Consider the following 10,691-nt stretch of genomic DNA (forward strand, 5'->3'; position numbering starts at 1 on the left):
GATAGGTATGGCCCAGAGGAACCCATATCACATCTTATGTACTGGCATTGGCAGTCAGGTTATGTGATAGGTATGACCCAGAGGAACCCATATCACATCTTCTGTACTGGCACTGACAGTCAGCTTATATGATAGGTAGGGCCCAAAGGAACCCATATCACATCTCATGCGCTGGCACTCAACCTACATGACAGGTCGGGCCTAGAGGAACCGATCTCACATCTCATGTACTGGCACTAGCAGTTAGGTTGTGTGATAGAGAAAACCCACCTTACATCTTGTGATTACAATCAAGGTTCTATCCAGAGCCTGAACATTGCCATGCACATAAAAGCGTGATATAACTACTTCTACATGTATGTTCCATAGACAGAAAACAACATACTTTTACAGCAGGGACACAGACATGTGTCCTGAATTTATTTTAACTTTCCAATGGCACAAAGTTTACCATAAATACAATCTCTAAGCGTACAGCAACACACTGCATATCAGTGTATACGTACTGAGAACACTGGTTGTATACACATCACTATTTACAGGGTTGAGCTTTTATTTTTAGCAGTATTTCACAATCTGACACAATTACACATCATCTACCCATATAAATACTCTGTAAACATGACGCACAAGTACAATAACGTATACAGAAACGCTTAGATTTTAAATGAAAATTTCACACAAGTTATTTTGAACTTTGGCAGGGTTCATGCAGCACTATACTTGATATAATTGCAGGGCTTTCATTAGTTCACTGACCCTCAGCCCTGTATTGTAGTTTCCTCTTCTTGATGGACATCTACCATTCTATCCAGTGTAAACAACAATAAATTAAATTATTGGTTTGTTTAAATGTCTAGAATTTGGTACCTAAAATAAGTCATCCATCAACAGTTTGGAAACTTTTTCTGTCAATTTTATTCCAGGACTTTCAATGACCTATGCACAAACTGCATGACTTTCAAGGCCTGGAAATATTAATTCCCATTTCCATAACCATTAAGAATTTTCCAGGGCTGCATGAACCCTGCTTAGGAATGGAACACACTGGATTCCCACATGAACAACTTTCTGGTTCTGCACATGTGCAGGTAGCAGTAGAGTACACTGTTAGAAGGCGCATAAACAAGGGGGGAAATTTCCACAGTTCTTGAAAATAATTCGCTATTACAACCTGTCCAGCAGAGGTAAAACTAATTTCCACGAGTGGTTAATCAAGATAACAGTTACCGGTAAATTTAACTGAAACTGTGCATTTTAAAACCCTATTCGTTTGAATATTTTAAGACACTACTTGACCACTATTCCGTATATCAAAAGTTAGCCTGAATGAACACAAATTTCTCTTCCAGTTGTGGTTGATAATGACTACTTTCTTGAGAGTTGCCAGTGTTTGGCACTAGATCTATTACATACAATCAAATACTGATTATTATCGAGACATTCTGATTCAGGACCTACATAAAAGTTATAGGCTCTGACCAAATGGTTTGTATGCGTAAGAGAATTTATGAATGTTAATGATAAGAATTAGAATGGTTCAACAGAAATAATGTGAAAGAGATTTTATTTCTTTGCTTACTTGATTGGAAATACTCAAGAATATTTTACTTATACAGCAGAGGCCAGGTGAAATGGTTGGAGAAAACCAGGCAGTGCCCGAGGGAACCCACGACCATCCGCCAGTTGCTGATGGACCTTCTGACGTACGACCTGACAGCATTACACCATTATGACTGCCAAAAGTTCCTACCAATCCCACTATTTGCCATGCTAGCAATGTATATCCTAGTATAGTGGCAAAGATTTTTAAACGTACTTGAACTGCCCTGTCTGCATCAGGTGCAATCATACAGCACCATCATTAACACACAATACAAATACTTTCTCTACATATAAAATAAACTAAAAAAACAAAAAAACAGTTGGTGTTGAATTTCCCTTTAAGCATACCTTTCTTAAATTTACACAGCTCTATACTTTTCAATAACACCTTTACTAGTAAGATACACAAGTGAAGAATCCAGTATGTGTGTGTGTGTGATGTTGCCCTAAAACAGACAAAAATAACCTGTTTTGATTAATTTATAGTAACAAGTGAAGAATGGGAAAGTGGGCAAAAATTACACCAAAAATAGGCCCAATTTGTTCAGTGGCCTCTGAGAATAACTTGTATCTTTACGTTATGGAAGTATGTACAAAACTGTCTTAAATACAATATATATGACAATAAAAAAAAATTTTCTTAAAAAGTACTGTTAACCTTCACAGAACACGCACTCAAACCTGGCAAAAATCTGTGATGAAGTATGTACAGTAGAGACGAGATTTATACGACGATTTTACAGGCTTGGGTTATGTTACAGTTCAGTGTGTGATACCTGCCTGAGAAACACCCATCCAGGGACTGAAGCTCAACAAAACAGCTTCCTGAGAACACAAGAACATCTGTTGTGGCACAAGCCGCAAATCAGCACTCCTGCTGCTCTACACAACTGTATCAACAGATGTATTTTGAATCCATATTAATGTGTCACCCATGTGTAATAAATCCAGTGGAAGTGCAAATAGAGCATTACATTTTGACAGGCCTGCCACAATTCTTTATTAAACATCTGGTAGATGTTATACCGAAGAGCCACAATTCAAACTTAATTCATTTTTGAGTTGAGGGTAGCATGAAAATGAAGGAACTACAGTACACACATAACACACATAACAACACACGTGGGATAACCTGGCTGCAGAAGCCATGCAGTGTACATGAAACTTTGTTCAAACTGTAGCGACATGGTTTAACAGGTTCAGGGCACTTTGAGGATGTTCACTGAGTTCCAAGCAAGATCACTGATACCGTAATTCCTGACGTAATTATGCCACGGCAAACATGCTAGGGCATAATTTTCTTTGTTTTGGCATAGAAACATAATCTTTGCTTTTCACGTATCCTGTAATTAGCCTCTACCTTCTATATGCTATTCCATGAAGCTTCTATTGTAAACACCAGGAGAGCTTTCCGGTATCCTAATAATTCCTGTAATTAGCCTCTACCTTCTATATGCCATTCCATGAAGCTTCTATTGTAAACACCAGGAGAGCTTTCTGGTATCCTTATGATTCCTGTAATTAGCCTCTACCTTCTATATACCATTCCATGACGCTTATATTGTAAACACCAGGAGAGCTTTCTGGTATCCTTATGATTCCTGTAATTAGCCTCTACCTTCTATATACCATTCCATGAAGCTTCTATTGTAAACACTAGGAGAGCTTTCTGGTATACTTATGATTCCTGTAATTAGCCTCTACCTTCTATATACCATTCCATGAAGCTTCTATTGTAAACACCAGGAGAGCTTTCTGGTATCCTCTTAATGACTTTCCTGTGCCTCGTCCTCCCGGGCCGGGGTGGGGGGGGGGGGGGGAGGGGGGGAGGGGGGGTGTCAACAAGGATACATTCAGCTGTAGTGACGGCTTAGTTAAGTTGTGTCAGTGTGTTGTGGGGCAGGTTTACCATAGATAAGTGTTTCTTCAGGCAGTTACATACATCTGTAAGCCCTACCCAAAGGTGTTTGGAGGCACTCAGCATTATAGTGTACATGTACTATGGTGTCTAAACTACAGCTTCACAGGTCAGCACAAATGAACAGTGTAGCATTTTCCACAAGTATGTACAAATAAAGGTAGTACACATGGGTTATGAATATATACAAGTACATGTGTATATATATATATATATATATAAGTAGGTATATGCTGGACATCCCACACACTGGTCTATTCAACCATACCACTTTTAAATCTCACATTTAATCCTATCTGAAAACAAGTATACCTATATGTTTACCTAACTCCTGAAGGATAAGAGAAGAGATTTATATAAATTAAAAGTTAAACCCGAGCTTTTTTTTTTTCTTCTTTTCGTTATTATAAATCAAAATGGCTTTATTAGTCACATGACAGTCTGCTGCAATGACAACACTAAATGGGAATATGACTGTATGACTCACTAAGAAAAATCTGCCACACGCGGGATGTAATTTAAGCTATAAAAACAACATGCTTCTTAGGTTTTTCAATCAGCACCCAGACTGGGATTCAACCATCAGAGTTATAGGTCAGCAGCCCTACAACATTGAATAACAAAACCTGCCATCACAAGAATAGTTGGTTACATGGAACGCGGACTTTGAGAGATGCAATTTGTGGCAAGCAATAAAAAGAAGTATTGTTTGTAGATGTATCCTGTCAACAAACACTATTGGATTTTGCACAATGAAGAAAAATGACCCTTTTGTCATATTGTCATATATTTGCACCTAATTTCATACATTTTTATCATTAACTATTTACATTTTTTGCTCATATGCTCATGCAATGGTAACAAAATCTTAGTTGAAATCCAGTTGTGCTGAAGGACATCAATGGTAAAAACTGTTACCTTATGCTTACTTAGGGCCAGTAAAGGACGGAGACAGCTGAACTAACTCAACACTAATCCTACTTGGACAAAAATACTACCTTTCACCCAATAAAAAATATTAAAAAAGATTTACATGCATACCAACAATACAAGAGGTAAAACACATGTATTGGTATTGTGTGAAATCCGATCAGAAAAGAAAATCTGATAGCCGAATAGAAGAATATGATACTCATATGTACGCCTTGGTCTTTGCCTTTAACAAAAATGTCTACAGAAGATGTTGGTACAGGAAAGAAAACTTGCAGCTTATACTGTTTACCCTCACATAAAGGGTACCCTCACAACTGCTGACAAATACCTGGGTGTTGGTTGATGTGGAACCTATTCCAGTACGCAAAAAGGGAGATAATCCAGCATATGTAGTCTTGGAAAGGAGGAGTTGGAAGCACCAGCTCTGTTCCAGGCGCTGATTCATTCCGAGAAGATCTACACAAATCAGGCTGCCCACTCTTGCAGTCACTGTATTACGCGTGCTTGTACCACCATACCAACACCTTAACTAACGCCGATTGTATAAAGAGGCTAACAATGTCAGTGTCACTGACTGGCCTCAACCAAAGCAAGGTCACCACATCGTGTAGTCAAAGTCCTCATTGCCAAAGAATATGAAGTATGTAAGGATGGTGACAAACACCACCACATTGCCAGATAACACCAAGCCACAGGCCCCCCACTCAATCTGAAATAGGAACAGGGAAATATACTGTATTTGACCTAAAACTTCATACATAAAGTTAATAACTTCCTCTGGTTCTGAGGGGTCCCCTGAGGGTGTTAAAGGTTTCTTTGAAAGGTCTGAATGTTGTGCTTTATTATCTTTATCTGCCTTTAAAATGTACATTTTTGGGCAAAGATTTGGACAAAACGAAGTCTGACATTTGTTTTACTGTTTAAAAAATTGTTATCTAAAAGATAGAAAAGCACAGTGTGAACAACGACATATTTAAATTTAGTCATAATATATGTATAATTTCATAGGCGCTACCATGTACTAAGCACTCATTAAAATAGGAAGCTCAAAGTAATAAATTCGCCACGATTCATCTACTTACCACACTTCTATGAGCCAGTACAATTGGTAAGGCACAGGCCGAGATTACAATACCGGTTGTTAAAAAAATGCAGAATTCCACCAATGCACTGCTGGCGGAGTCGAGGCTATCTGCTAAACGACGAGACACCATTGTGGGAATTGGTGATAGCACATAAAATATCAGCACAAACATGGGCCACCAGTTGCTGAAACAAAGAAAGCAAATGTTAGCCAACACTGTCAAATGTCAATGTGGACTCATAAATTTCTTCCTCACAGCTTAAAGATATGGTTAAATACAATGTCAGCGTCCGACATAAGGTTATTCTCACAGCTAGCCTGGCTCTGCTGACTTAAGCTGTGTAGGCCTGAAGCACTAGCTGGATCAACAAATCCCCCCTCCCCTTAATAATTTGATGCTGGATATTTAATGTAGCTTTCAACAGTACACAGGCCTATAACAAATCAACATGCTAAATTTTATTTACCATACTCACGAAATTTTCACTTCAACTGATGGAGGTCAGTGTCACTGTGATAGAATTCCCCCCATCAAGTCGCAGCATAATGGCACCAGGCCCACCAGCAGAATATATATGCAAAGAATGAAGCCAGAGAAATACCAAATCTGCCAGTTTTAATATCCCCTGCCCACATGGCACATGGTATAACTCCTTGGCCATTGGTGGTGCAATATAGTCCAGCATAAATACATGTACTCACTTGTATGCTGGGATGGCACATCCTAATACGAGAAATGTGATCCCCACTGCGGCCGAGAAGGCCAATGTTATCAACCTGTTTGGTCAGAAAGACAACAGATGATAAATGGTTAAAAAAAAAAAAAAAGTCATACAAAAAAAAACATGAATGAAAAACATGGTATGTATACAGATGTCAGTGTGTGTGCTTTGGCAATTAATGTACTTATTTATTTGATCGGTGTTTTAGGCCGTACTCAAGAATATTTCACTTATATGACGGCAGCCAGCATTATGGTGGTAGGAGCTTGGTGGAAACCCACAATCATCTGCTGGTTGCTGGCAGACTTTCCCACACACAACCGGAGAGTAAGCCCCAATTGGGTTGATGTATGCATTTTCTATATATCATATGCACAGAAGCGCATGCATGTGTACATGCTGAGTATGTTGTGCCCTTAAATAAAACTTAGTTAAAACTGTTTCCAAATTTTATGATTTTCACAGAGAAGTTAAATTCTAGGTGATCCCTTTCATATTTTCCCTTTAACACCAAACAGAGAGACAGATTCTCAAGTATTCAAAACAAAATATGGAGACAAATATCATTTAACAAGACGCACTGACTTGAACTAAAACTTCAATTAATAGCTGGCATACATAGTGCATCAAATGACACTTAATACTTACACTATTTGGAAAATCCAGTGCAAGACGGACACATGAAAATAAAAATAAAAAAAGAAGCACCAAATTAACAAGAATGCATAGGAAATATTAATCTGTACAATAAAATATCACATTAATACATGAATGACGATTTAAAACTAGTCTACACGCTTACTTAGCACCATTAAAAACGTATGAGAACAGCATGTATTGTTAAAATACAAATTCAAGTGCCTCAAACGACAGTCACAATCCCCCCTTTCGCATACAAACTGCAACAACAGGCGCATTCTTGTTGAATGACCACGGCCTGGGCAACCGCAAGTCACTACAGAAGCCCAAGATCGAGCCGCACATCTATTTATATGTGAGCAACACCGCATTGATTCCGCACTGCATTCCAGAGTAAAACTAAGGTGTAAGGTGTCCGAGTGCGAGCGCCAACACTGTTTGTGGCTGTGAGCAATACGTCTTACCATTAGCGTGTTCTCTTTGTTGTGTTGTAAGTCATGCCATGTTAACCAAGTTGTCACATTTTAGCAGTTCCATTACTGTCTTTGTATAGGCTACTACCGACAGTTATAATAAGGAGTGAGGAGTAAACATAGACACCAGAACCAACCAAACGTCCATTACTGAGGATTGCCTTGGCAAACCTATGTCGCGGGCTTCGGCATTGTCAGACCATGTGCCTTTCTTTTATTTACTCATTTTCTAACCAAACAAACAACAACACCTGTATGTTTTAATAGCTCTAAGTAAACTTTATGTTGAATTCTTTTGTTTTACTTACGGATGGGGTTATTCTAGTAAGGCCCATTGATCTGCATCTATAAGCTTGATTTATTTATTTATTTGATTGGTGTTTTACGTCGTACTCAAGAATATTTCACTCATACGACGTCGACCAGTATCATTGTAGGAGGAAACCGGGCAGAGTCCGGGGGAAACCCACAACCATCCACAGGTTGCTGCCAGACCTTCCCACTTACTCTATAAGCTTGACAAAGCTCAATGAATGCTTCTGACTTTCAAGATAGACTTTTGTCAAGTACCACTCCCTTTTGTCTTGTACCATTCCCTTTTGTCATGTACCATTCCCTTTTCTCATGAACCATTCCCTTTTCAGATTATTTTCTCTAATGAAATAACAATATTAATTACATGCTACATGATCATCAGCCCGCTCTTAAGCTCCTTGGTTTTGTTCTACATTTACTCCTATTTGTAGTGGCTATTAAAACACTACTGATACAGCCTTTGAATGAATTATGAAGTTTTAGTCCCACACTAGTAATATTTCAGCCTTGTCATGATGATAGTCTGAGAGTTAATTGAAATGTTGAACAGAATCAATAGAAGTTGTCACTCTGTACAATACAATGATGTCCTTTTGATAGCATCATGAGAGCCCTGACAATCCTACCAGTAAAGCAAAAGGTCCCAGAAATACCTTTTTTTCAGCACCTGACATGTTCTCTGTATACATATATATTCAATGAAAATAATTTATCTTAATATGTGGACAGTTTTGTTCGAATGTAAACAATTAAGTTGACAGCCTATTTATGCTACGTACTAATCACTAGTTACTTGACAACACCATTAACACCGGAGTTAGTAGAAGATTTGCTTCCCCTGCTTGCACCCACAGGTTTCAAAGAACAAATGTCGTCATCATATGACTGAAAAATTGTTAAGTATGTTCAACCCCAAGCACTCACTCACTTACTCAATGAACAAATGTACTTGATTTATTTTTTATCTTCACACCATAATCATATTAAACATAGGACTGAAGTGAGATGGTTTCAGACAATATCTGTCTTATTGAAAAAGAGAGGAGGCTTTAATTTTTAATACAAGAATGCTGAATGTATAGTGATAGCAATATGCATACTAGAGTCAGTGTGCTGTGCCTTTATGGGCATCATGTATAAAATTCTCCAATTCCGATATTAAAATTTGAACTGTATACACGAAATGAACTGGAATAACTATGAATAACAATGGTGATGATTTGAGTAGTTTAGGCAGGCATGCTAACATGTCCTATCATTCAAGTTGGGCAGCCACAAACAATTAAAATGTGAAACATGATGCAACCTGTCAGTTTTTAAAAGAAGGATGTTTTTTTTGGCGATGTCTTTCAATTAAAGTGAAACCCTTCCACAACTGTCACCGATAGATGCACATCATACTTAAGTACTTATCCTTAAGAACAATTCCACTGACAAGATGCATAATCAGCCTTCTCTGCTTTTTACTCCTTAATACCTTGCCTTCCAACATATGCAAAGCTACACATTGGATTTGTTTATTTGATTGGTGTTTTACACCGTATTCAAGAATATTTCACTTATACGACAGTGGCCAGCATTATGGTGGGAGGAAACCGGGCAGAGCCCAGGGAAAACCCACGACCATCGGCAGGTTGCTGGCAGACCTTCCCACTACACATTGGAGACAGCGTATCGCACCAAAAAAAAAACACTCTCTAACCATGGCAGTGTAATCAACAGAAAAGAGAAAATCTGCACTTGTCGGTGGCATTTGTCTTAGCGATCAAAGTATTTGGATAAACTATCAGCGACAGCTCTGGATGGAGGCATCACTTTTATTATTCTTCCAAGCTGAAAACCAAAAGCCTGTTGTTCTTGGCCAGAATATTAAAACTGTTCTTCTGAATTTCAGACAGTGGTTTGTTCTTATATTACACAACTGCAAATGGCAGCTGTAATTTGGCAGAAAATTTCTTAGTGATAATATCTTTCAGACTTTTGAAGTTTATTCTTCCAGCTCACTTACTTTGGTGACCATATTGAAGTTTGAGCATCTTTTTGTCCAGAACCAATGGACAAATCCCTCTCAGATTTGGTATTTGAAAGTTACAGAAAATTTGATTTGATTAGATCTGACTGGTGTTTTACGCAGTACTCAAGAATATTTCACTTATACGACAGCGGCCAGTATTATGGTGGGTGGAGACCCACAACCATCTGTAGGTTGCTGACAGACCTTCCCATGTACGACTGGACGGGAAGCCCACATGAGCTGGACTTGAACTCACGGACATAAATTTTGAACAAGACATTAAAATTTGTTAATACTTTAGAAGCCCGCCATTGGTCACATATATGGTGTCATAATAAGTTTGGAATTTTCATACAACTTGAAACACTGTGTATTCTGGTAAATTTTACGCCAGTGATTCTGAATCTGCTTTTGTTGTTTGTCCACGTTTGAAACTTTTTGAGCCTTAGTCAAGAAAATAATTTTACAGTTTTAAAGTTACTAAATTTCATTGGTCCGAAAATCAAAAACTATGCGAGCTAGAAATTTGTAATTTGCACTTTGTAGCCCAAGGTATGCATTTTCCATGGTATCTGAATATACTGAACTATATGATGAACAGTCTTCTCACTAGAAGTATTTAAATGACATCACCTTATTTCAGAAATAGAAATGTAATCCCATTCATTTAATCTAGACTTAGAGGGTATTAGTAACTGGACCATTGCATGGTATTAAGCTGCCAAGTTAACTACCCCAAATTACCATAAATTTCATCCATGATTAACCTGCCAATATGTCCTGATTCTGAGAGTTCTGTTTAGTTTAGAAAGGTCTATGAGGTTTGCTGGGAACATGGGATGATATTCTACTGGAAAATTGTAAGTTTCAGCACCAAAAATGATATTGTCAGACATTTATTTGCATCTAAAAATGCACTTTTGTGGGCGAAATTTTAGGTCATTTAGGGTATGTCTTTATAAGATTTGCCAAAGCAGACTGTGTATCT

The 10,691-nt window shown here is 38.1% G+C and overlaps 1 protein-coding gene across 1 annotated transcript; it reads right to left on the bottom strand.

Annotated features, from left to right (window-relative positions):
* Nucleotides 1-4,952: 4,952 nt before the first annotated feature.
* Nucleotides 4,953-7,967, bottom strand: LOC135470796 (leptin receptor overlapping transcript-like 1). The gene is made up of 4 exons (XM_064749839.1): nucleotides 7,882-7,967; nucleotides 6,243-6,317; nucleotides 5,539-5,725; nucleotides 4,953-5,165 (listed from the first exon to the last, which is right to left on the bottom strand). Exons 1-4 carry the CDS (start codon nucleotides 7,965-7,967, stop codon nucleotides 5,052-5,054), a joined length of 462 nt encoding a protein of 153 aa, XP_064605909.1. The 3' UTR covers nucleotides 4,953-5,051.
* Between the last annotated feature and the right edge of the window lie 2,724 nt (nucleotides 7,968-10,691).

This window comes from Liolophura sinensis, chromosome 7 (genome assembly GCF_032854445.1).
Source record: "Liolophura sinensis isolate JHLJ2023 chromosome 7, CUHK_Ljap_v2, whole genome shotgun sequence".
Taxonomy (NCBI): Eukaryota; Metazoa; Mollusca; class Polyplacophora; order Chitonida; family Chitonidae; genus Liolophura; species Liolophura sinensis.